Genomic DNA, 27,226 nt, shown 5'->3' with positions numbered 1-27,226 from the left:
TGCAGTACTGCAGCTTTACCATTCTGCGCCGCTGGGATTGTTGGACCGTATTAAATAAAACAACCAGCAAACTTTACTGTGGGGTTCCTATCTCTATAGCACTTAAAATAAATGTTGTGTATTGATCATAGTAAATTTTTTAAACAAAGATCCTTTCTAAAGTCTGAGTTTTGAGGAGGGACCAAAGGTATCTATCCCAAAACATTTAAAAAGCTGCTTTGGGGACAGGAAGGAATTTATTTCCTGGCCAGACTGGCCCAGGAAGCCTGGAGGGATTTTTTTGCTTCCTTTTAGACCAGAATTCAGTGGGGGAGGTAGTTGTGGATTTCCTGCCTTATGCAGGAGGTTGGACTAGATGACCGTTGAGGTCCCTTTCAGTCCTGTGTTTCTAAGAGGAAGGGTTGGTTGGAGGCCAAATGCAGTTAAAGTATTTCTGTCCCACAGGCTTAAAACGGATGGCATATTGCTTTAATTGCTGTGGCTTTCCCAAAAGGACTCTTATGAATTTTGCCTTTGTGGACATAACAAAAGTGGCTGCCGTTCTTTCTGCAAAACTGGAATTCTCGGGAGGGGAATTCTCTAGAGGGAAAGTCTTTTCATGTGATGGCAACCTAAAAATTTGAACTAAAGGCATGTCTTTTAAATCTTGACGCACCGCAAACATCTTTGGGAAAACCAGTTTGGTGTAGTGGTTAAGTGTGCGGACTCTTATCTGGGAGAACCGGGTTGGATTCCCCACTCCTCCACTTGCAGCTGCTGGAATGGCCTTGGGTAAGCTATAGCCCTCACATTGTCCTTGAAAGGGCAGCTTCTGGGAGAGCCCTCTCAGCCCCACACACCTCACAGGGTGTCTGTTGTGGGGGGAGAAGATAAAGGAGATTGTAAGCCACTCTGAGTCTCTGTCCTTGAAAGGGCAGCTGCTCTGAGAGCCCTCTCAGCCCCACCCACCTCACAGGATGTCTGTTGTGGGGAGAGAAGATATAGGAGATTGTAAGCCACTCTGAGTCTCTGTCCTTGAAAGGGCAGCTGCTGTGAGAGCCCTCTCAGCCCCACACACCTCACAGGGTGTCTGTTGTGGGGGGAGAAGATATAGGAGATTGTAAGCCACTCTGAGTCTCTGTCCTTGAAAGGGCAGCTGCTCTGAGAGCCCTTTCAGCCCCACCCACCTCACAGGATGTCTGTTGTGGGGGGAGAAGATATAGGAGATTGTAAGCCACTCTGAGTCTCTGTCCTTGAAAGGGCAGCTGTTGTGAGAGTCTTCTCAGCCCCACCCACCTCACAGGGTGTCTGTTGTTGGGGTAGAAGATACAGGAGATTGTAAGCTGCTCTGAGTCTCTGATTCAGGGAGAAGGGCGGGGAATAAATCTGCCCCCACCTCACAGGGTGTCTGTTGTGGGGGGAGAAGATAAAGGAGATTGTAAGCCGCTCTGAGTCTCTGTCCTTGAAAGGGCAGCTGCTCTGAGAGCCCTCTCAGCCCCACCCCCCTCACAGGATGTCTGTTGTGGGGGGAGAAGATATAGGAGATTGTAAGCCACTCTGAGTCTCTGTCCTTGAAAGGGCAGCTGTTGTGAGATCTTCTCAGCCCCACCCACCTCACAGGGTGTCTGTTGTTGGGGGAGAAGATACAGGAGATTGTAAGCCGCTCTGAGTCTCTGATTCAGGGAGAAGGGCGGGGAATAAATCTGCCCCCACCTCACAGGGTGTCTGTTGTGGGGGGAGAAGATAAAGGAGATTGTAAGCCGCTCTGAGTCTCTGTCCTTGAAAGGGCAGCTGCTCTGAGAGCCCTCTCAGCCCCACCCACCTCACAGGATGTCTGTTGTGGGGGGAGAAGATATAGGAGATTGTAAGCCACTCTGAGTCTCTGTCCTTGAAAGGGCAGCTGTTGTGAGAGTCTTCTCAGCCCCACCCACCTCACAGGGTGTCTGTTGTTGGGGGAGAAGATACAGGAGATTGTAAGCCGCTCTGAGTCTCTGATTCAGGGAGAAGGGCGCGGAATAAATCTGCCCCCACCTCACAGGGTGTCTGTTGTGGGGGGAGAAGATATAGGAGATTGTTAGCCGCTCTGAGTCTCTGATTCAGAGAAAAGGGTGGGGTATAAATCTGCAGATTTCCTCCTCCTCCTTCCTTCTTTCTTCTTCTGTACCTAGTTGCCACATTTGACAAAAGAGTGTTCATTTGACCCGGTTAAAGGATCCCTAATGTGACTTTAAATGCAACGTTCCTCTTCCAGAGAGGTGATACTGGACATTTCAATATAACGGGTGGCCGACGGTAGCTCTCCAGATGTTTTTTTGCCTACAACTCCCTTCAGCCCCAGCCAGCATGGCTAGTGACTGGGGCTGATGAGAGTTGTAGGCAAAACGCATCCGGAGAAGAAGAAGATATTGGATTTATATCCCGCCCTCCACTCCGAAGAGTCTCAGAGCGGCTCACAATCTCCTTTCCCTTCTTCCCCCACAACAGACACCCTGTGAGGTGGGTGGGGCTGGAGAGGGCTCTCACAGCAGCTGCCCTTTCAAGGACAACCTCTGCCAGAGCTATGGCTGACTCAAGGCCATGCTAGCAGGTGCAAGTGGAGAAGTGGGGAATCAAACCCGGTTCTCCCAGATAAGAGTCCGCGCACTTAACCACTACACCAAACTGGCTACCGTCGACCACCCCTGCAATCTAACATGTGTTTTAGAAGATGTCATAGTTTCCGAGTTTTCCTGCAACGTCCTGTCGATGCTTTCTCTCCAGTATGGTTGGGATCACTCAGTCCACAAAAGGAAGCGGCTCCCCCCGGTTAAAAGGTCCCTGGTGTGCTACCTGAAAGGAAGAGAGGTGCGGCTGCAGAATGAGTCCAGCTACCACCGGCTCCTGCACGGCTACGCAGCCCAGCAGCTGCCCAGCCTCCTGAAGGAACGGGAATTCCACCTCGGGACCCTGAATAAAGTGTTCGCTTCTCAGTGGCTGAATCACCGGCAAGTGGTGTGCGGGACAAAATGCAACACAGTGAGTAGGGGTCTCTCTGGTTTCCTCGATTCCACCCCCCCTCCCCTCTGTGCATTAGCTGTAAGGAAAAAAGGAAAGGAAAGGTCCCCTGTGCAAGCACCAGTCGTTTCCGACTCCGGGGTGACGTTGCTTTCACAGCGTTTTCACGGCAGGCTTTTTACGGGGTGCTTTGCCACTGCCTTCCCCAGTCATCTATGCTTTCCCCCCAGCAAGCTGGGGACTCATTTTACCCACCTCGGAAGGATGGAAGGCTGAGTCAACCTCGAGCCGGCTACCTGAAAACCCAGCTTCCACCAGGGATCGAACTCAGGTCATGAGCAGAGGGCTCCGACTGCAGTACTGCAGCTTTACCACTCTGCGCCACGAGGCTCCTTCAGTGTAGATAGGAAAGGTCCCCTGTGCAAGCACCAGCCGTTTCCGACTCTGGGGTGACGTTGCTTTCACAGCGTTTTCACGGCAGGCTTTTTATGGGGTGGTTTGCCATTGCCTTCCTCAGTCATCTGCACTTTCCCCCCAGCAAGCTGGGGACTCATTTGACCTACCTCGGAAGGATGGAAGGCTGAGTCAACCTTGGGCCAGCTATCTGAAAACCCAGCTTCCGCCGGGGATGGAACTCAGGTCGTGAGCAGAGCTTAGGGCTGCAGTGCTGCAGCTTTACCACTCTGCGCCACGGGGCTCCTGATAGCTGTAAACACCATGGTAAATAGATCCAGCTGGGCAGCGGTGTTGGTCTGAAGCAAAAGAACCATGTTGGAGTCCACTGGCGCCTTTAAAACCGACGAAGTTTTATTCCGGTGTGCATGCGCCCGGAAGCTGACGTTCTGAATAACACTTGTCGGTCTTAAAGGCGCTGCTGGACTCCAGCGTTGTTCTAACACCTCAGCAAGTTAGCAAAACCAGGCAGGCAAAGCAGAGGTTCCAGCTGGAATCTCGTCTGTATTTTTTGGCAGCGGGTCTCGTCTTTCAAGTTCCTGTTTTCCGTTTCTCAGCCGATATTGGCTCTGAAGGCGGTTTGCAAATCACGGGATATCCTATAGAATTTTTTTAAAAAATCAATAAATTGCATAAATGTTTCTTATCCAGATGTATGGAGGACTGTATTGAAAAAGTATATATACCGTTTGCACCATTTGATAAAGGAGTGATCATCGGCCCAGTTAAGGATACATAAAGGAAATCAGAGACTTCAGTAATTTAAGATGTCCTAAGTTTCTTCATGGCACTTAGTCATTGGGTCATTGAGTCACCGTGTACTATTGGGTTTAAATATGTGTTATATATGCCATATACTCAGCTGCTTCAGGAGCAATCTGCATAAATTTCATGGATTAGGATTAAGTGAAGTTGGAAATTAGGATTAAATGAGCCAGCAGGGCTCTTCTGATGTCCTTCTCAGGGGAAGGCCTCAGCCTCTGTCACCTGTTATTGGCCCTCCAGAGGAACTGGCTGGCAACTGTGTGAGACAGGAGGATGAACTAGATGGACCCTCCCTGGTCTGACCCAGCAGGGCTCTTCTGATGTTCTTCTCAGGGGAAGGCCTCGGCCTCTCTGCCCTGTTGTTGGACCTCCAGAGGAACTGGTTGGCCCCTGTGTGAGACAGGAGGCTGGACTAGATGGACCCTCCCTGGTCTGACCCAGCAGGGCTCTACTGTTGTTCTCAGGGGAAGGCCTCGGTCTCTCTGCCCTGTTGTTGGCCCTCCAGAGGAACTGGTTGGCCCCTGTGTGAGACAGGAGGCTGGACTAGATGGACCCTCCCTGGTCTGACCCAGCAGGGCTCTACTGTTGTTCTCAGGGGAAGGCCTCGGTCTCTCTGCCCTGTTGTTGGCCCTCCAGAGGAACTGGCTGGCAACTGTGTGAGACTGGAGGCTGGACTAGATGGACCCTCCCTGGTCTGATCCAGCAGGGCTCTTCTGATGTTCTTCTCAGGGGAAGGCCTCAGCCTCTCTGCCCTGTTTTTGGCCCTTCAGAAAAACTGGTTGGCTCCTGACAGGAGGCTGGACTAGATGGACCCTCCCTGGTCTGATCCAGCAGGGCTCTTCTGATGTTCTTCTCAGGGGAAGGCCTCGGCCTCTCTGCCCTGTTGTTGGCCCTCCAGAGGAACAGGCTGGCCACTGTGTGAGACAGGAGGCTGGACTAGATGGACCCTCCCTGGTCTGAACCAGCAGGGCTCTTCTGATGTTCTTCTCAGGGGAAGGCCTCGGCCTCTCTGCCCTGTTGTTGGCCCTCCAGAGGAACTGGTTGGCTGCTGTGTGAGACAGGAGGCTGGACTAGATGGACCCTCCCTGGTCTGAACCAGCAGGGCTCTTCTGATGTTCTTCTTAGGGGAAGACCTCGGCCTCTCTGCCCTATTGTTGGCCCTCCAGAGGAACTGGTTGCCCCCTGTGTGAGACAGGAGGCTGGACCCTCCCTGGTCTGACCCAGCAGGGCTCTACTGATGTTCTTCTCAGGGGAAGGCCTCGGCCTCTCTACCCTGTTGTTGTCCCTCCAGAGGAACTGGCTGACCACTGTGTGAGACAGGAGGCTGGACTAGATGGACCCTCACTGGTCTGATCCAGCAAGGCTCTTCTGATGTTCTTCTCAGGGGAAAGCCTCGGCCTCTCTGCCCTGTTGTTGGCCCTCCAGAGGAACTGGCTAGCCACTGTGTGAGCCAGGAGGCTGGACTAGATGGACCCTCCCTGGTCTGATCCGGCTGGATTCTTCTAATGTTCTTAGTAGTGCATAAAAAATAAGTACAACTGGAACTCTATTGCTGATGTTCTAGCAGCTGAAAGGATTTAATGTTGGGCTGTGACTTTAGTTTTCCCATATTACTGTGTCGCAGCAGAAACCAAAAGGAACTTCCGTGGTACCAGAAAGATAATTAGATTAATTGAGGCATAGTGCAATCTTCAAGTGTTCCTTCTTTGTGATAGTAGCAATCCTGATAGTGAACCTCGGCATATATTTCTCCCTCCCCCCTTCTGTTTGTAACTGCCCTGTGTTACTGTATTTACCCTATCGGGAGCTGAGCTGATCCAGTACCAAACAACTTCAGCCTTAAACAGAGGATTATCTTTACCAGCCAGTCGCAGAAACAGTGTCCTCGCCTGTTGTTCTACGGCCTGTGTCTGTTGCCTGTTGGGTGGAGGAGGGGGTGTCCTTGCTGTCTTAGAACTAGATTTACATTGATGTACACAAGTCCAAAGTATAATTATGTATTTGGCCTTCTTCTGCTGCTTTAGAATTAGGCGTGACTAGCTTGCATTCATTTCCACTCCATGTGATGTTTGTCGCTTCTGCGGAATGATGAGTTGTTGCTTCCCGGCTCGTTTGTTACATCTCGGCGAAGTTCCCGGTTGGCTCCGTTCCTGTTCCTCGGGAATTGAGAAGGCAGGCCCAGACATGGCGCTTTGCCAGAACCGGCTGGGTGAACTTCGAAGCCTCAGGGTTCTTGCTTCCCGAATCTCAGGCCAGGATGTGGTGCGAAATGAGTTCTCGATGTGTTCCGCGCGAGAGACGTTGCTGGGCGTCCTTTAGCAAGTTGCTGTCTGTTGAGGGACAATGGATTCAGATGGGTCACCACTTTAGTCTGTCTGTTGCAACAGAAAAGAGCGAGAGTCCAGTAGAACCTTAAAGACTAACAACATTTGTGGCAGGGGAGGAGAAAATAAGAGAAGCCATGTGGGATCAGGCCAATGGCCCCTCCTGTCCAACACTCTGTGTCACATAAGAACATAAGAGAAGCCCTGTTGGATCAGGCCAGTGGCCCATCCAGTCCAACACTCTTCATCACATAAGAACATAAGAGAAGCCCTGTTGGATCAGGCCAGTGGCCCATCCAGTCCAACACTCTGTGTCACAGAAGAACGTAAGAGAAGCCCTGTTGGATCAGGCCAATGGCCCATCCAGTCCAACACTCTTCATCACATAAGAACATAAGAGAAGCGCTGTTGGATCAGGCCAGTGGACCCTCCAGTCCAACACTCTGTGTCACAGAAGAACGTAAGAGAAGCCCTGTTGGATCAGGCCAGTGGTCAATCCAGTCCAACACTCTGTGTCACATAAGAACATAAGAGAAGCCCTGTTGGATCAGGCCAGTGGACCCTCCAGTCCAACACTCTGTGTCACAGAAGAACGTAAGAGAAGCCCTGTTGGATCAGGCCAGTGGTCAATCCAGTCCAACACTCTGTGTCACAGAAGAACGTAAGAGAAGCCCTGTTGGATCAGGCCAGTGGCCCCTCCAGTCCAACACTCTGTGTCACAGAAGAACATAAGAGAAGCCATGTTGGATCAGGCCAGTGGCCCCTCCAGTCCAACACTCTGTGTCACAGAAGAACATAAGAGAAGCCATGTTGGATCAGGCCAGTGGCCCCTCCAGTCCAACACTCTGTGTCACAGAAGAACATAAGAGGAGCCATGTTGGATCAGGCCAATGGCCCATCCAGTCCAACACTCTGCCTTTCTCACTCTCTTGTTAACTATAAAGGCCACACCATTTCTTCTACAGGACTCTTGCCCACAACAATAGATGTAGTGATCCTCTGAGTTAAATTCACCCATTCCCATCCATTTTAGTTCGCTGATTCCCAATATGTCGATGTTCAGTCTTGCCATCTCTTGTCGTTCCAATGCAGTATGGTTCTTTGCAGCATCGGGCTGTTCTTTCACCATCAGACACATCCACAGCTGAACGTCCTTTCGGCTTTGGCCCCGCTGCTTCACTTTTTCTGCGGTTACTTGGACTTGCCCTCTGCTCTTCCCCAGTAGCATATTGGGCACCTTCTAACCCAAGGGGCTCATCCAGTGCCATATCTTTTAGCCTTTTGTGGCTATACTGTGTTGGTTTTTGCAACTCAAGGGATTAGAACATAAGAGAAGCCATGTTGGATCAGGCCAATGGACCATCCAGTCCAACACTCTGAGTCACATAAGAACATGAGAGAAGCCATGTTGGATCAGGCCAATGGCCCATCCAGTCCAACACTCTGAGTCACATAAGAACATAAGAGAAGCCCTGTTGGATCAGGCCAGTGGCCCCTCCAGTCCAACACTCTGTGTCACATAAGAACAAAAGAGAAGCCCTGTTGGATCAGGCCAGTGGCCCCTCCAGTCCAACACTCTGTGTCACATAAGAACAAAAGAGAAGCCCTGTTGGATCAGGCCAATGGACCATCCAGTCCAACACTCTGAGTCACATAAGAACATGAGAGAAGCCATGTTGGATCAGGCCAATGGCCCATCCAGTCCAACACTCTGTGTCACAGAAGAACATAAGAGAAGCCCTGTTGGATCAGGCCAATGGCCCATCCAGTCCAACACTCTGTGTCACAGAAGAACATAAGAGAAGCCCTGTTGGATCAGGCCAGTGGCCCCTCCAGTCCAACACTCTGTGTCACAGAAGAACATAAGAGAAGCCCTGTTGGATCAGGCCAGTGGCCCCTCCAGTCCAACACTCTGTGTCACATAAGAACAAAAGAGAAGCCCTGTTGGATCAGGCCAGTGGCCCCTCCAGTCCAACACTCTGTGTCACAGAAGAACATAAGAGAAGCCCTGTTGGATCAGGCCAATGGCCCATCCAGTCCAACACTCTGTGTCACAGAAGAACATAAGAGAAGCCCTGTTGGATCAGGCCAGTGGCCCCTCCAGTCCAACACTCTGTGTCACAGAAGAACATAAGAGAAGCCCTGTTGGATCAGGCCAATGGCCCCTCCAGTCCAACACTCTGTGTCACAGAAGAACATAAGAGAAGCCCTGTTGGATCAGGCCAATGGCCCATCCAGTCCAACACTCTGTGTCACATAAGAACATAAGAGAAGCCCTGTTGGATCAGGCCAATGGACCATCCAGTCCAACACTCTGTGTCACAGAAGAACATAAGAGAAGCCATGTTGGATCAGGCCAATGGACCATCCAGTCCAACACTCTGAGTCACATAAGAACATAAGAGAAGCCCTGTTGGATCAGGCCAATGGCCCATCCAGTCCAACACTCTGTGTCACATAAGAACATAAGAGAAGCCATGTTGGATCAGGCCAATGGCCCATCCAGTCCAACACTCTGAGTCACATAAGAACATAAGAGAAGCCATGTTGGATCAGGCCAATGGCCCATCCAGTCCAACACTCTGAGTCACATAAGAACATAAGAGAAGCCCTGTTGGATCAGGCCAATGGCCCATCCAGTCCAACACTCTGAGTCACATAAGAACATAAGAGAAGCCATGTTGGATCAGGCCAATGGCCCATACAGTCCAACACTCTGTGTCACATAAGAGAAGCCCTGTTGGATCAGGCCAGTGGCCCATCCAGTCCTACACTCTGTGTCACATAAGAACATAAGAGAAGCCATGTTGGATCAGGCCAATGGCCCATCCAGTCCAACACTCTGTGTCACATAAGAACATAAGAGAAGCCCTGTTGGATCAGGCCAGTGGCCCATCCAGTCCAACACTCTGTGTCACATAAGAACATAAGAGAAGCCATGTTGGATCAGGCCAATGGCCCATCCAGTCCAACACTCTGTGTCACACAGTGGCCAAAAAAAAAAAATCCCAAGTGCCATCAGGAGGTTCACAAGTGGGTCTAGAAGCCCTTCCACTTTGCCTCCCCCCAAGCACCAAGAATACAGAGCATCACTGCCCCAGACAGTTCCAATAATATACTGTGGCTAACAGCCACTGATGGACCTCTGCTCCATATTTTTATCTAATCCCCTCTTGAAGCTGGCTACACTTGTAGCCACCATCATCTCCTGTGGCAGTGAATTCCACATGTTAATCACACTGTGGGTGAAGAAGTACTTCCTTTTATCCATTCTAACCCGACTGCTCAGCAATTTTATTGAATGCCCACGAGTTCTTGTATTGTGAGAAAGGGAGAAAAGGACTTCTTTCTCTGCTTTCTCCATCCCATGCATTATCTTGTAAACCTCTATCATGTCGCAGTCGACGTTTCTCCAAGCTAAAGAGCCCCAAGCGTTTTAACCTTTCTTCTTAGGGAAAGTGTTCCAGCCCTTCAATCATTCTAGTTGCCCTTTTCTGCACTTTTCCCAATGCTATAATATCCTTTCTGAGGTGCGGCGACCAGAACTGCACACAATACTCCAAATGAGACTGCACCATCGATTTATACAGGGGCATTATGATATCGGCTGATTTGTTTTCAGTTTCCTTCCTCATAATCCCCAGCATGGCCTTTTTTATTGCAATCGCACACTGTCCTGACATTTTCAGTGAGTTCTCTACCATGACCCCAAGATGTCTCTCTTGGTCAGTCTCTGCCAGTTCACACCCCATCAACTTGCATATATAGTTAGGAGTTTTCGGCCCCAATGGGCATTATTGTCGTGAGTCACGGCGCACATCTTCAGATGCTGAAGAGGCAAGCAATATATATGATGAAGTATCCAGAGAACTGAGGAATGATTCACAAAATCTCCTCCTCTGCTGCCGGAAATTTTGTTAGTCTGGAGAGGCGGCTCAGAGGTGATAAGATCACCATCTTCAAAATGTGGAATTGTTTTCTGTGGCCCGGAAGGTAGGACCAGAACCAACGGGTTGAAATTAAATCAGAAGAGTTTCTGGCTCGACATTAGGAAGAACTTCCTGACCGTTAGAGCGATTCCCCAGTGGAACAGGCTTCCTCGGGAGGTGGTGGGCTCTCCTTCCTTGGAAGTTTTAAAGCACAGGCTAGATGGCCATCTGACAGCAATGAACATCCTGTGAATTTAGGGGGAGGTGTTTGTGAGTTTCCTGCCTTGTGTGGGGGGTTGGACTAGATGACCCTGGAGGATCCTTCCAACTCTATGATTCTATGAGTCAGAGCAGCTCCTCAGTGGAACAGGCTTCCTCCTCGGGAGGGGGTGGGCTCTCCTTCCTTGGAGGTTTGTCAACAGAGGCTTGGTGGCCACCTGACAGCAATGAAGGTCTTGAGAATTTAAGGGGGAGGTGTTTGTGAGTTTCCTGAGTTGTGCAGGGGTTTGGACTAGATGACCTGGAGGTCCCTTCCAATTCTATGATTCCTCAGTGGAACAGGCTTCCTTGGGAGGTGGTTGGCTCTCCTTTCTTGTTGGTTTTTCAACAGAGGCTAGATGGCCATCTGACAGCGATGCAGATCCTGTGAATTTAGGGGGAGGTGTTTGTGAGTTTCCTGAGTTGTGCAGGGGTTTGGACTAGATGACCTGGAGGTCCCTTCTAACTCTATGATTCTATGATTCCTCAGTGGAACAGGCTTCCTCCTCGGGAGTTGGTGGGCTCTCCTTCCTTTGGAGGTTTTTCAACAGAGGCTAGGTGGCCATCTGACAGCAATACAGATCCTGTTAATTTAGGGGGAGGCGTTTGTGATTTTCCTGCACCGTGCAGGGGGTTGGACTAGATGACCCTGGTGGCACCTTCCAACTCTGTGGTTCTGTGATTCTAAGATGCTGCTGGACTCTTGATCTTTTCCACAGAAGACGTGAGCAGTGACTCACGAGCGCTCATCCCCCTGCCGCAAATGTTGTTAGTCCTTGCTATTGGGCTGCAGCTCTTTTCGACTGTTGAGGGATCTTGAGATTAAAGGGGATTTTTTAAAAAGGTAAAGGTAGTTCCCTATGCAAGCAACAGTTGTTTCTGACTCTGGGGTTACGGCGCATCATGTTTTCACAGCAGACTTTTTACAGATGGTTTGCCATTTCCTTCCCCAGTCATCTCCGCTTTCCCCCCCAGCAAGCTGGGTACTCATTTTACTGACCTCAGAAGGATGGAAGGCTGAGTCAACCTGGAGCCAGCTACCTAAAAACCCAGCTTCCGCCAAGGATTGAACTCAGGTCATGAGCAGAGCTTAGGACTGCAGTGCTGCAGCTTTACCACTCTGCGCCACGGGGCTCTTTACCATTCTTTCGCCACAGGGAGTAGAGATTTAGAGAGTAAACCCCTCTCCATCGAGAGCTGAGCTGGAGCATGTCAGAAGCTTTTGCGCCGTTTTTTCTGAAAGACGGCTGTCCTTTGACCCTGTGAAGTTTTCAGCGTTGGCGTCTTGGTTCCAGAACACGCTGAGGAAACCTTCTGCGATCTGGAAAGACATGTGTGTGGTGGGGGAGACGTTCTGGCTTTGATTCTTCCATTGGCATTTGAAAAATTTATTTTGTTCATTTATATGAACATGAACATATGAAGCTGCCTTCTACTGAATCAGACCCTTGGTCCATCAAAGTCAGTATTGTCTTCTCAGACTGGCAGCGGCTCTCCAGGGTCTCAAGCTGAGGTTTTCCACACCTACTTGCCTGGACCCTTTTTTGGAGATGCCGGGGATTGAACCTGGGACCTTCTGCTTCCCAAGCAGATGCTCTACCACTGAGCCACCGTCCCTCCCCTGCCTTTCACTCCAGCGGGTACCCAAAGCTGCTTAAATCCTTTGCCTTATCCTCACAACAGCCTTTTGCGGTAGGCTGGGCCAAGAGCGTGTGACTGGTCCCAGGTCACCCAGCAAGCTTCTATTGCAGGAGTAATAATAATAATAATTAATAATAATAATAATTTTTATTTATATCCCACCCTCCCCGCCAAGGCAGGCTCAGGGCAGCTGAGTAAGGATTCAGAGTAAGAATTCGAACCTGGATTTTTCAGTGTCTTCAGTAGCGAAGCAGCCGTCTTTGTTAGTAGTAGTTTCTCTTTCACTACATGCCTTTTATGATTCTTGCCAAAGATGTATTTCAGGGAGTCTTGTTTAGTTTGTGTTAGCTGTAGGGCCGCCATTTGCCAGGTGGGAAGAAAAACGATAGCTCTGTGTAAAGAATTCCTCTTGCGATGCAAATATTTCTCAATAATGTCCATTAAAGATGTTTTTTACACTTGTAGCAGAAAATTGACTCCTTTATTCATATCAGGATTTTCCAGTATCGTGAAAGTTCATAAATATTCCGGATTGAAAGGTCGATAAACAAAACCAGCTTACAGACATAAACCGGTCTACAGAACTCCTGTTTCTCATTACTGCTTTATCCACGTGAATTTTACCAACTCATATGCTTCACTCATCACAGCCAAAATAAATGTTACATAATTTTGGATGTGATGGCCAGCACTCCCTTTGGAGTTCAATTACGCTTGCCACAACCTAGCTCTTGGCTCCGCCTCCAATGTCTCCTGGCTCCACCCCCAAAGTCCCCAGATATTTCTTGAACTGGACCTGGCAATCCTAGTTTGCTGGCGTGCGTAATCCTTGTCTACAAACTGAATCCTTAATGGAATGGCTAGCACAGGGGTGTCAAAAATGCAGCCTGGGGACCGAAACAGGCTCCTGGAGGGCTCCTATCAGGCCCCCAAGCAACTGGCTGTCATCTGCTTCCTTCTCCCTATATCTTGCTTCCTTCTGCATCACAGCTTGGTTTGGCAGGCTCGTTCAATCGCACAGAAGCTACAGAGCAAAGAGAGAACCGCAGAACTTGTTTTTCCAGTTTCTCTCAATCACACAACAGAGGTACTGAGCCAAGCCCCTCTTCCTTTCCCCTCCTGGTCCCCTGGGGAAAGAAAGAAGGAGGTAAAGAGCCAGAGCTTCCTTTGCCCAATTCCCTTGATCCCATGGGAGAGAGACAAAGAAAGCACTTTTAAGACCAACAAGTGCTAATGGTTTAAGCGTGTTTTAAGGGTGTGTGTGTGTGTGTGTGTGTATTAAGAGCCCTGTGGCGCAGAGTGGTAAAGCTGCAGTATTGCAGTCCTAAGCTCTGCTCACGACCTGAGTTCGATCCCAACAGAAGCTGGGTTCAGGTAGCCAGCTTAAGGTTGATTCAGCCTTTCATCCTTCCGAGGTCGGTCAAATGAGTACCCAGCTTGGGGAAGGCAATGGCAAACCGCCCTGTGGAGAAATGCCATTTTAATCCATGTTGGTGCTTCATTGGGAGGGATTGCTAAACTGCCAAGCAGGCTTGGGCCTAGCCTTCCCCTCCTTTTCCCCCCCCTCCCTTCCAGAGCCAAACCAGCAACTCTAGGGGGAAAGTCTCCTAGAGAGGCAGGAAGTTCTTTTGTTCTCTGCATGTGAGTTAGGAGGAAGAGTTTTTCAGTTTGCAGCTGGCGCTCTGGAAGAGAGGTTGCTTGCCTGTGAGCTCCTGCCTGTGGGCGAGGCCTGCTCAGGAAAATGAGGCCTCCAGGCAGTAAGACCAAGTAAGTCATCCAAAAAGGCAGGGCGTGTTTAGATCAGGGACAGTAAAATGCGTTTATAACACATTTTGTTTGTAAGGCTGTTTGCTGTACGGGTGCTGTGCTGTGCTAACTTTTTAAATGCAACTGTTTTTGTTTTGTTTTTCTTTTCTTTTCTTTTTCTCTTTTAAATAAATATATTTTTACTGTTTAAATGCTGGCAGTCAATCTCTGTACCACATAGATCCCCAACCGCTCTAGACCACGCTGTGTTGAGAAGGGGGCCCTGGGCAAGGAGGAAGGCATGCAGTTGGATAAGGTGCCAATCCTCCAGGGGTGCCCCAAAGAAGTGCTGAGGTCTCTGTAAAACCCAAGCACGGGGTGGCAGAGGACCTGGAGGCCTAGCCTCATAGCTGGAGAGGGGGATTGGGAGTCCTGTTCCTCTCAATGTGAACCCCTAGACTGAGCAGGTGGTGGCAGCGAGCCCAAGGGGCAGGAGGAGAAATAGCTCCCTCCAGGAGTTGGCGACTCAATAGGGAGCTGACGGGACCGGGTCTGAAGGCAGAATCGGGCCGGTTCCGTCACACGCCCCATAAAAAGTCTGCCATGAAATCGTTGTGAAAGCAACGTCACATCAGAGTCGGAAACGACTGGGGCTTGCACAGGGGAGCTACCTTTACCTTTATATATATATATATGTGTGTGTGTGTGTATAAATTGTGTTTGTCTGTGCCTTTTATAAAGTTTCTATTTCTGCCGCCTAATCTTAAATAGGCGTACACCTGGCGCGGCTCCACGTGGCCCAGCCCAACAAGGTCTCATTTATATCATATCCGGCCCTTATAACAAATGAGTTCAACACCACTGGGCTAGTATGTTTGGGAATAGAGGTGGAATCCCCACCCCCCCACCACCCCCAATTGTTCTTAAAGGGGAACGTGCATCTTTTGCATCTGAGGTGAGGCAGCGTGCCCAAAAAGCAGTGCAAAGAACGCTTCCGGGGAGCTATTATCGTCCGGCAGCACCTTGTGGCATCTGAAACGGGACCCCTCCGATGCCACTCCCTCGCTGCCTTGTTCGTAGCGTTCCTTTAGAGCCAAGCAGGGCATCTGTTTCGTGGGCTGCTGCAACCCGCCGAGCAACTCTTGCTGATTCTTTCCTTGCCAGATATGGAGAAAATGCCGCGGAACAGGATCGAATTGTGCGAATCTGTGCCCTTTGCCGAGCTGCTCCAGCTCTAATAGTTTCTTTAGAACATGCAGATAATTAAGTTCCTGCCTCGGAGTGCGCCCCGAGCGTGCTGCTTTTGAAGAGCCAGTTTGGTGTAGTGCTTAAGTGTGCTGTCTCTTATCTGGGAGAACCGGGTTTGATTCCCCCACTCCTCCCCTTGCAGCTGCTGGAATGGCCTTGGGTCAGCCATAGCTCTGGCAGAGATGTCCTTGAAAGGGCAGCTTCTGTGAGAGCCAGTTTGGTGTAGTGGTTAAGTGCGCGGACTCTTATCTGGGAGAATCAGGTTTGATTCCCCACTCCTCCCCTTGCACCTGCTAGCATGGCCTTGGGTCAGCCATAGCTCTGGCACAGGTTGTCCTTGGAAGGGCCCTCTCCAGCCCCACCCACCTCACAGGGTGTCTGTTGTGGGGGAGGAAGGTAAAGGAGATTGTGAGCTGCTCTGAGACTCTTCGGAGTGGAGGGCGGGATATAAATCCAATGTCTTCATCTACCTCACAGGGTGCCTGTTGTGGGGGAGGAAGGGAAAGGAGATTGTGAGCCACTTTGAGACTCTTTGGAGTGGAGGGCGGGATATAAATCCAATATCTCCATCTACCTCACAGGGTGCCTGTTGTGAGGGAGGAAGGGAAAGGAGATTGTGAGCCGTTCTGAGACTCTTCAGAGTAGAGGGCGGGATATAAATCCAATAATCTCCATCTACCTCACAGGGTGTCTGTTGTGGGGGAGGAAGGGAAAGGAGATTGTGAGCCGTTCTGAGACTCTTCAGAGTGGAGGGCGGGATATTAATCCAATATCTTCATCTACCTCACAGGGTGTCTGTTGTGGGGGAGGAAGGGAAAGGAGATTGTGAGCCGCTCTGAGACTCTGGAGTGGAGGGCAGAATATAAATCCAATATCTTCATCTACCTCGCAGGGTGTCTGTTGTGGGGGAGGAAGGGAAAGGAGATTGTGAGCCGCTCTGAGACTCTTGAGTGGAGGGTGGGATATAAATGCAATATCTTCATCTACCTCACAGGGGGTCTGTTGTGGGGGAGGAAGGGAAAGGAGATTGTGAGCTGCTCTGAGACTCATTGGAGTGAAGGGCGGGATATAAATCCAATATCATCATCTTCTTCTTCTTTGCTGGGGCTTAATTGTGTCTACCGTATGGTGGAGGCCGGGGGGAGAGTTTTCGTGAAGTCAGCGAGTCCCTGTTCCTGACGGCAGTAGTTCAAAGCGGTTATCATTTACAGCAGGGCTGCCGGACTCACCAAACTGGCTCTTCCTCTGATCTTCCCCAAGCCTCATGCATATAAAGTCTAGTCCGGGGGTGAAAAACTCATTTGTTGTGAGGGCCGGAGCTGACATAAAGGAGACCCTGTGTGTGCCTATCTAAAATTAGGTAGCAGGGATATAAACTTTATAAAGGACACAGACAAACACATTTGAAAACACAGTCCTTGCTCTGTAGCTCCTGTGCGGTTGAGCAAGCCTCACAAAACAAGCTGTGATGCAGAAAGAAGCAAGAGAGTGGAAGAAGGAAGCAAAGACAAGTCAGTTGTTCAGGGGCCTGATAGGAACTCTCTGGGGGCTTGATTCAGCCCCCGGGCCACATGTTCGACATCCCTGACCTACAGTCTCTTTCCTCATCAGCTCTTGGAAGCCCTGGTGAGCGCTTGGATGGGAGACCGCTGAGAAGTCTAGGGCTGCTACACAGAGAAGGAGAGGAGATTGGATTTATACCCTGCCCTTCCCTAGCCGGAGGAGTCTCGGAGTGGCTTACAAATCTCCTTCCCCTCCCCACAACAGACACCCTCCCCACAACAGACACCCTTACTCTGCTCTGGTAAGGCCTCACCTGGAGTCTTGTGTTCAGTTTTGGGCACCACATTTTAAGAAGGATATAGACAAGCTGGGCAAGGGGTCCAGAGGAGGGCGACGAAGATGGTGAGGGGTCCGGAGACCAAGTCCTATGAAGATAGGTTGAAGGAGCTGGGCATGTTTAGCCTGGAGAGGAGGAGGCTGAGAGATCATAGGATCACCATCTTCAAGTCCTTGAAGGACTGTCATAGAGAGGATGGTGTGGAATTGTTTTCTGTGGTCCCAGGTGGTAGGACCAGAACCAACGGATTGAAATTATATCAAAGGAGTTTCCGGCTCAACATTCGGAAGAATTTCCTGACCGTTAGAGAGGTTCCTCAGTGGAACAGGCTTTTTCCTTGGGAGGTGGTGGGCTCTCCTTCCTTGGAGGTTTTTAAACAGAGGCTAGATGGTCATCTGACAGCAATGAAGATCCTGTGAATTTAGGGGGAAGTGTTTGTTAGTTCCCTGCATTGTGCAGGGGGTTGGACTAGATGACCTTAAAGGTCCCTTCCAACTCTATGATTCTATAACTTCCTGACCGTTAGAGCGGTTCCTCAGTGGAACAGGCTTCCTCAGGAGGTGGTGGGCTCTCCTTCCTTGGAGGTTTTTAAACAGAGGCCAGATGGCCATCTGACAGCAATGAAGATCTTGTGAATTTAGGGGGAGGTATTTGTGGGTTCCCTGCGTTGTGCAGGGGGTTGGACTAGATGACCCTGGAGGTCTCTTCCAACTCTATGATTCTATGATTCTATTCTATGAAATAGATGGGGGAGGGAGAGGTGGAAAGAAAGCAGCTTTAACTTTAAATACATTCTCCAAGCTGCCAGGTGCCTTGGCTTGGAGAAGTGATTTAAAGAGACAAATGCCTTCTCCAGGCCAGCTGACAGGGCGGTGGGGACTTTGAGAGCCCCACAATATATGTGAAAGAGCCACGTGTGGCTCCTGAGCTGCAATTTGGCCTTCCGTGATGCAAATATGCGCTAGCCCGGTCCTACATAATTTCTTCAGCCCATCCTGTGATCAGACTCTTGAGCGGTTGATCCTCTCACACCCGGTTTAAATTTTGTACGTGTAGTTCATGTGTTAAGAGTTGCACCTGGAGGAGCTGGCCTCAGGAAGCTCCCTACTATAAACATGTGCTGCTGATGGACACGCACGTGGTCAGGGAGGAGAGGCCTATCAGTGGCTACTGGCCATGATGACTAAAGGGAACCTCTGTGTTCAGAGGCAGCCAGCCCCTGAATCATGGTGCCAGGAGGCGACATCAGAGGAAGGCCTCGGACTCTCTGCCCTGTTGTCGGCCCTCCAGAGAAACTGTTTGGCTGCTGCGTGAGACAGGAGGCTGGACTAGATGGACCATCCCTGGTCTGACCCAGCAGGGCTCTTCTGATGTTCTTCTCAGGGGAAGGCCTCGCCCTCTCTACCCTGTTGTTGGCCCTCCAGAGGAACTGGTTGGCCTCTTTGTGAGACAGGAGACTGCACTAGATGGACCATCCCTGGTCTGACCCAGCAGGGCTCTTCTGATGTTCTTCTTGGGAAGGCCTCGGACTCTCTGCCCTGTTGTTGGCCCCCCCAGAGGAACTGGCTGGCCACTGTGTGAGACAGGAGGCTGGACTGGATGGACCCTCCCTGGTCTGACCCAGCAGGGCTCTTCTGATGTTCTTCTCAGAGGAAGGCCTCGGCCTCTCTACCCTGTTGTTGGCCCTCCAGAGGAACTGGTTGGCCTCTTTGTGAGACAGGAGACTGCACTAGATGGACCATCCCTGGTCTGACCCAGCAGGGCTCTTCTGATGTTCTTCTCGGGAAGGCCTTGGACTCTCTGCCCTGTTGTTGGCCCCCCCAGACGAACTGGCTGGCCACTGTGTGAGACAGTAGGCTGGACTGGATGGGCCCTCACTGGTCTCATCTAGCAGGGCTCTTCTGAGGTTCTTCTCGGGAAGGCCTCGGACTCTCTGCCCTGTTGTTGGCCCCCCCAGAGGAACTGTTTGGCTGCTGCGTGAGACAGGAGGCTGGACTGGATGGGCCCTCACTGGCCTCATCTAGCAGGGCTCTTCTGAGGTTCTTCTCAGGGGAAGGCCTCGGCCTCTCTACCCTGTTGTTGGCCCTCCAGAGGAACCGGTTAGCCCCTGTGTGAGACAGGATACTGCACTAGATGGACCATCCCTGGTCTGACCCAGCAGGGCTCTTCTGATGTTCTTCTCGGGAAGGCTCGGACTCTCCACCCTGTTGTTGGCCCTCCAGAGGAACTGGTTGGCCACTATGTGAGACAGGAGGCTGGACTGGATGGACCCTCCCTGGTCTGATCCAGCAGGGCTCTTCTGATGTTCTTCTCAGAGGAAGGCCTCGGCCTCTTTGCCCTGTTGTTGGCCCTCCAGAGAAACTGGTTGGCCCCTGTGTGAGACAGGAGGCTGGACTAGATGGTCCCTCCCTGTTCTGACCCAGCAGGGCTCTTCTGATGTTCTTCCCAGGGGAACGCCTCGGCCTCTCTGCCCTGTTGTTGGTCCTCCAGAAGAACTGGTTGTCCCCTGTGTGAGACAGGAAGCTGGACTAGAGGGACCCTCACTGGTCTGACCCAGCAGGGCTCTTCTGATGTTCTTCTCAGGGGAAGGCCTTGGTCTCTCTGCTCTGTTGTTGGCCCTCCAGAGGAACTGGTTGGCTGCTGCGTGAGACAGGAGGCTGGACTGGATGGACCCTCCCTGGTCTGACCTAGCATGGCTCTTCTGATGTTCTTCTCAGAGAAAGGCCTCGGCCTCTTTGCCCTGTTGTTTTCCCTCCAGAGGAACTGGTTGGCCTCTTTGTGAGACAGGAGACTGCACTAGATGGACCCTCCCTGGTCTGACCTAGCAGGGCTCTTCTGATGTTCGTCTCAGGGGAAGGTCTTGGCCTCTCTGCCCTGTTGTTGGTCTGCCAGAGGAATTGGTTGGCCCCTGTATGAGAGAGCATGCTGGACTAGATGGACCCTCTCTGGTCTGACCTAGCAGGGCTCTTCTGCTGTTCTTCTCAGGGGAAGGCCTTGGTCTCTCTGCCCTGTTGTTGTCTCTCCAGAGGAACTGGTTGGCCTCTTTGTGAGACAGGAGACTGCACTAGATGGACCCTCCCTGGTCTGACCTAGGAGGGCTCTTCTGCTGTTCTTCTCAGGGGAAGGCCTTGGTCTCTCTGCCCTGTTGTTGTCTCTCCAGAGGAACTGGTTGGCCTCTTTGTGAGACAGGAGACTGCACTAGATGGACCCTCTCTGGTCTGACCGAGCAGGGCTCTTCTGCTGTTCTTCTCAAGGGAAGGCCTTGGTCTCTATGCCCTTCCAGAAGAACCGTCTGGGCATTGCATGAGACAGGATGCTGGACTAGATGGACCTTTACTGGTCTGATCCAGCAGGACTCTTCTGATATTTTTGTGGTTTTCTCCCTTGAGGTGCAGAACATGATCAGAAATTTTCTTGTTTCAGAAGCCTTCAGACACAGGCCAGTTGACTGTGGTACTTGAGCACCATGTCATGCTGGAGTGTGGACTCTCAGGAAATTCTCATTTGCACCCTGAACATATGAAGCTGCCTTCTACCGAATCAGACCCTCAGTCCATCAAAGTTAGTTTTGTCTACTCAGACTGGCAGCGGCTCTCCAGGGTCTCAAGCTGAGGTTCTTCACACCTATTTGTCTGGACCCTTTTTTGGAGATGCCATGGATTGAACATGGGACCTTCTGCTTCCCAAGCAGATGCTCTACCACTGAGCCACAGCCCCATTCATGGCTCTCCAGGGCCTCAAATTGAGGTTTTTCATGCCTGTTTGCCTGGACCCTTTTAAGTTGGAGATGCCGGGGATTGAACCTGGAACCTTCCTCTTACCAAGCAGATGCTCTACCACTGATCCACAGCCCCATTCATGGCTCTCCAGGGTCTCAAGCTGAGGTTCTTCACGCCTACTTGCCTGGACCCTTTTTAGTTGGAGATGCCGGGGATTGAACCTGGGACCTTCTGCTTACCAAGCTGATGTTCTACCACTGAGCCACAGCCCCATTCATAGCTCTCCAGGGTCTCAAGCTGAGGTTCTTCACGCCTACTTGCCTGGATCCTTTCTAGTTGGAGATGCTGGGGATTGAACCTGGGACCTTCTGCTTACCAAGCAGATGCTCTACCACTGAGCCACAGCCCCATTCATAGCTCTCCAGGGTCTCAAGCTGAGGTTCTTCACGCCTACTTGCCTGGACCCTTTTTAGTTGGAGATGCTGGGGATTGAACCTGGGACCTTCTGCTTACCAAGCACACGCTCTACCACTAAGCCACCGTCCCTCCCCACTGCAAGGAAAAGGCACTCAAGAGGCAGGTGCATTTGTGTCCATTATTGGCAGAGGCGCGATTGATTGGCTCCCTGCGTACAGAAACCAGAAGGGCTGATTTCCTTTTTAATAAAGTCCTAATTGCTGCTTGTTCTTCGTGTTCAGACCAATTCAAAATCCCAGGAGGCTGGTTGCTCAGGCACCAAAGATATTGGGGTCGGAAATATTTTTCATATCTATTGAAAGGCGGCTCTTGCTTTTTCTGGTATTGCAACAGACCCTAGTTCTCCCTTTTGTTCAGGTGACTCCGGAAGAACTCTTTTCTTGTACAGCGGGCCCCACTAGAGACATGAGAGCCAGTTTAGTTTAGTGGTGAAGTGTGTGGACTCTTATCTGGGAGAACCGGGTTTGATTCCCCACTCCTCCACTTTCACCTGCTGGAATGGCCTTGGGTCAGCCAAAGCTCTGGCAGAGGTTGTCCTTGACAGGGCAGCTGCTGTGAGAGCCCACTCCAGCCCCACCCACCTCACAGGGTGTCTGTTGTGGGGGAAGAAGGGAAAGGAGATTGTGAGCCGCTCTGAGACTCTTCGGAGTGGAGGGCGGGATATAAATCCAATATCTTCATCTACCTCACAGGGTGTCTGTTGTGGGGGAGGAAGGGAAAGGAGATTGTGAGCCGCTCTGAGACTCTTCGGAGTGGAGGGCGGGATATAAATCCAATATCTTCATCTACCTCACAGGGTGTCTGTTTTGGGGGAGGAAGGGAAAGAAGATTGTGAGCTGTTCTGAGACTCTTCGGAGTGGAGGGCGGGATATAAATCCAATATCTTCATCTACCTCACAGGGTGTCTGTTGTGGGGGAGGAAGGGAAAGGAGATTGTGAGCCGTTCTGAGACTCTTCGGAGTGGAGGGCGGGATATAAATCTAATATCTTCATCTACCTCACAGGGTGTCTGTTGTGGGGGAAGAAGGTAAAGGAGATTGTGAGCTGCTCTGAGACTCTTTGGAGTGGAGGGTGGGATATAAATCCAATATCATCATCATCATCTACCTTAAAATGGGGAGGGTGGGATATAAATCTAATAAAATGAATGAATGAATGAATGAATGAATGAATGAATGAATGAATGAATGAATGAATGGCTTCTTGAATTATAATTGTCATAATAAAACCTTATGCCCATCATATTTTTAAAATTACTTTCTTCTATGTGGCCACAGTGGCAGGATGAAGATTTCCATCTGTCTGCTGTATGTGTTTTCGTTATTCAAAATCCCAGGAGGCTGGTTGCTCAGGCACCAAAGATATTGGGGTCGGAAATATTTTTCATATCTATTGAAAGGCGGCTCTTGCTTTTTCTGGTATTGCAACAGACCCTAGTTCTCCCTTTTGTTCAGGTGACTCCGGAAGAACTCTTTTCTTGTACAGCGGGCCCCACTAGAGACATGAGAGCCAGTTTAGTTTAGTGGTGAAGTGTGTGGACTCTTATCTGGGAGAACCGGGTTTGATTCCCCACTCCTCTACTTGCAGCTGCTGGAATGGCCTTGGGTCAGCCATAGCTCTGGCACAGGTTGTCCTTGAAAGGGCAGCTGCTGTGAGAGCCCTTTCAGCCCCACCCACCTCGCAGGGTGTCTGTTGTGGGGAAGGAAGGTAAAGGAGATTGTGAGCCGCTCTGAGACTCTGTCCTTGAAAGGGCAGCTTCTGGGAGAGCTCTCGCAGCCTCACCCACCTCACAGGATGTCTGTTCTGGGCAAGGGAAAGGAAAGGAGATTTGTAAGGAGATTTTTTGCTAGCCAATTCCTTTGGCTAGCAAAAAAAGTAAAACAAAGATAAAGATAGTCCCCTGTGCAAGCACCAGTTGTTTCCGACTCTGGGGTGACATTGCTTTCACGATGTTTTCTTGGCAGACTTTTTACAGGTGCAGAGTGGTAAAGCTGCAGTGCTGCAGTCGGAGCCCTCTGCTCACAACCTGAGTTCGATTCCGACAGAAGCTGGGTTCAGGTAGCCGGCTCCAGGTTCACTCAGCCTTCTATCCTTCCGAGGTCGGTAAAACGAGTCCCCAGCTTGTTGGAGGGAAAGTGTAGATGACTGGGGATGGCAATGGCCAACCATCCCGTAAAAAAGTCTGCCGTGAAAACGTCGTAATGCGACGTCACCCCAGAGTTGAAAGTGACTGTTGCTTGCACAGGGGACCTTTCCTTTTCCTTGCCGTTGCCTTCTCCAGTCATTTACACTTCCCTCCCAGTAAGCTGGGTAATCATTTTACCAACCTTGGAAGGATGGAAGGCTGAGTCAACCTTGAGCCGGCTACCTGAACCCAGCTTCTGCTGGGATCGAACTCAGGTCGTGAACAGAGCTTGGACTGCAGTACTGCAGCTTACCACTCTTGTGCCCTGGGGCTCTTATTGGCTAGCAAAGGGCGGGATATAAATCCAATCTCTTCTTCTCTTCTCAGTAACCTTGAGTAAAGATATTGAGCATGTGGGAAGGCTTTGTGATTTACTGCCACATAGTGAGGACGGCAATTCTTCCCCAGTTTGGTGTAGTGGTTAAGTGTGCGGACTCTTATCTGGGAGAACCGGGTTTGATTCCCCACTCCTCCACTTGCACCTGCTGGGATGGCCTTGGGTCAGCCATAGCTCTGGCAGAGGTTGTCCTTGAAAGAGCAGCTGCTGGGAGAGCCCTCTCAGCCCCACCCACCTCGCAGGGTGTCTCTTGTGGGGGAGGAAGGGAAAGGAGACTGTGAGCCGCTCTGAGACTCTTCGGAGTGTAGGGTGAGATATAAATCCAATATCTTCATCTACCTCACAGGGTGTCTGTTGTGGGGGAGGAAGGGAAAGGAGACTGTGAGCCGCTCTGAGACTCTTCGGAGTGTAGGGTGAGATATAAATCCAATATCTTCATCTACCTCGCAGGGTGTCTCTTGTGGGGGAGGAAGGGAAAGGAGACTGTGAGCCGCTCTGAGACTCTTCGGAGTGTAGGGCGGGATATAAATCCAATATCTTCATCTACCTCGCAGGGTGTCTCTTGTGGGGGAGGAAGGGAAAGGAGATTGTGAGCCGCTCTGAGACTCTTCGGAGTGCAGGGCGGGATATAAATCCAATATCTTCATCTACCTCACAGGGTGTCTGTTGTGGGAGGGGTAGGTAAAGGAGATTGTGAGCCGCTCTGAGACTCTTCGGAGTGGAGGGCGGGATATAAATCCAATATCTTCATCTACCTCACAGGGTGCCTGTTGTGGGAGAGGAAGGGAAAGGAGATTGTGAGCCGCTCTGAGACTCTTCGGAGTGGAGGGCGGGATATAAATCCAATATCTTCATCTACCTCACAGGGTGTCTGTTGTGGGGGAGGAAGGTAAAGGAGATGGTGAGCCGCTCTGAGACTCTTCGGAGTGGAGGGCGGGATATAAATCCAATATCTTCATCTACCTCACAGGGTGTCTGTTGTGGGGAAGGAAGGGAAAGGAGATTGTGAGCCGCTCTGAGACTCTTCGGAGTGTAGGGTGAGATATAAATCCAATATCTTCATCTACCTCACAGGGTGTCTGTTGTCGGGGGGGGGGGGAGGTAAAGGAGATTGTGAGCCGCTCTGAGACTCTTTGGAGCGGAAGGCGGGATATAAATCCAATATTTTCATCTTCTTCCTCTTCTTTGGGGTTTCGATTTGGTGGCTTGGGATGTATTGGGTGGGGGTGGGGGTTGCACAGTTTGATTCTCAGGCGTTCTAACAGAGCCACCCAATTACAAAACCTAAAAGTCTCCTGGAACTGCTTCTACAACTTGTTTTTTTTTCCCGTGTGGCTTTTAACCGCGGGTATTCTGCCGGGGTGTAATTTTTTATTTCTCCGCTTTTTACCGTTCAATTAATTGGTTATAATTTGTGTGCTGTATAAGTGCGTGCGTGAGAGAGAGAGACTATATGTACGTCGGGCTTATTACTGGGTGGTAATTTGGATAGCTTGCCAGTGCACGGGATATGATGAAGAACTTAATAAGGTTCTTATAATTAAACGACTGATTAAGCGACGCTCCTGTACGTATGAAGGATCATTACTATTTAGAGAAGGTGGCATTCCGTTTATAGAATCCTTTAAAGGGAGCTGAATCAAATGATCCATGGAAAGTTGTTTACCATAATAATATGTATATAGGGCTTCGGGTGTGTTATTTTGTTCTCGTCTTTACAGGCTGTTTTAAACTAGGTCAGAGTGATCGGGTGGAGGTGGGGAACTTAGGCCATCTAGCGAATTACAGCGGAGAGGAGGTTCAAAAGGGCAGTTTCCTGGCTCGCTAGATAGTCCACAGCCAGTATGCATCGGTATTTACCCTATTTTATAGAATCATAAAGTTGGAAGGGATCTCCAGGGTCATCTAGTCCAACCCCCTGCACAATGCAGGAAACCCACAAACACCTCCCCCTAAAGTCACAGGATCCTCATTGCTGTCAGATGCCCATCTAGCCTCTGTTGAAAAACCTCCAAGGAAAGAGAGCCCACCACCTCCCAAGGAGGAAGCCTGTTAGAATCACAGAAGAGTTGGAAGGGACCTCCAGGGTAATCTAGTCCAATCCCCTGCACAAGGCAGGAAACTCACAAACACCTCCCCCTAAATTCACAGGCTCCTCATTACTGTCAGAGGGCCATCTCTCCCTCTCTCTCTCTCTCTCTCTCTCTCTCTCTCTCTCGGCTTGGCTTCGCGAACGAAGATTTAAGAAGGGTGCAATAGTCCACGTTTGCTGCAGGCTCGCTGGTGGCTGACAAGACCAATGTGGGACAGGCAGGTCCGGCCACAGCGGCTGCAGGGAAAAGTCTGATTTGGGGTTGGTCCTGTAGCAGTGTGATTCTTCCTCAATCTCCTTTTGTCCTCAAGACCAGCTATGCGTGTGTTCTCAAAGGAAGAGACAGCCTGGTGGATGGTGTGCCTCCATGCTTTGCGATCTGAGGCTAGGTCAGACCACTGGTGATGGTTGATGTGACAGGTGCTAAGGGATTTCTTCAAGGAGTCCTTGTACCTCTTCTTTGGTGCCCCTCTATTTCGATGGCCGGTGGAGAGTTCGCCATACAGGGCAATCTTGGGAAGGCGGTGGTTTTCCATCCTAGAAATATGCCCCGCCTCTGTTTAAAAACCTCCAAGGAAGGAGAGCCCACCACCTCCCGAGGAAGCCTGTTTCACTGAGGAACCGCTCTAACTCAGAATCATAGAGTTGGAAGGGACCTCCAGGGTCATCTAGTCCAACCCCCTGCACAATGCAGGAAACCCACAAACACCTCCCCCTAAAGTCACAGGATCCTCATTACTGTCAGATGGCCATCTAGCCTCTGTTTAAAAACCTCCAAGGAAGGACAGCCCACCACCTCCTGAAGAATCCTAGTGTTGGAAGGGACCTCCTGTCAGCGCAGGGTTCATTGATTCTTCAGAATAATAGAACTCTTTCTTTTGAAATAAGTTTCTTTATTGAATATACAATGTTACTGCTGCAGAAGGTCTTTGAGAGTGATAACATACATTGAAAAGACACTAGCATTTATGGGGGCACATCAAAGACAGGGGCCTCTAAATCATTCTCAAAACAAAGTTATTTTCCCTTTCTAAGGTGTTTGATTCACACGCTGGCTATCTCCTTTCCTGGGCCATCCATCCTCCCCCTTTCGGCCGATGTCCTTGCAGCGGCTGGGAAGCAGCGGCGCCTCCCTCTGGTCTTCCCGTCGTTTATGGCCTCTGGCGCCCTGCTCTTCCCTCCCCCCGTTTGGCATACTTAGCATTCTATCAAAGGGCCCTAGGGTTAATTCTAAGCAAA

The 27,226-nt window shown here is 50.5% G+C and overlaps 1 protein-coding gene across 1 annotated transcript in view; it reads left to right on the top strand.

Moving 5' to 3' along the window:
* The window catches only part of DCAF12 (DDB1 and CUL4 associated factor 12), a 76,777-nt gene that overhangs the window by 5,389 nt on the left and 44,162 nt on the right, over window positions 1–27,226 (top strand). Inside the window, exon 2 of the mRNA XM_060236244.1 lies at window positions 2,740–2,994. Within this exon, the coding sequence (XP_060092227.1) occupies window positions 2,740–2,994 (255 nt within the window). The remainder of the gene's footprint in view (window positions 1–2,739; window positions 2,995–27,226) is intronic.

Source organism: Heteronotia binoei, chromosome 4 (assembly GCF_032191835.1).
Source record: "Heteronotia binoei isolate CCM8104 ecotype False Entrance Well chromosome 4, APGP_CSIRO_Hbin_v1, whole genome shotgun sequence".
Classification (NCBI taxonomy): domain Eukaryota; kingdom Metazoa; phylum Chordata; class Lepidosauria; order Squamata; family Gekkonidae; genus Heteronotia; species Heteronotia binoei.
This window is presented reverse-complemented; position numbering and strand designations above follow the sequence as displayed.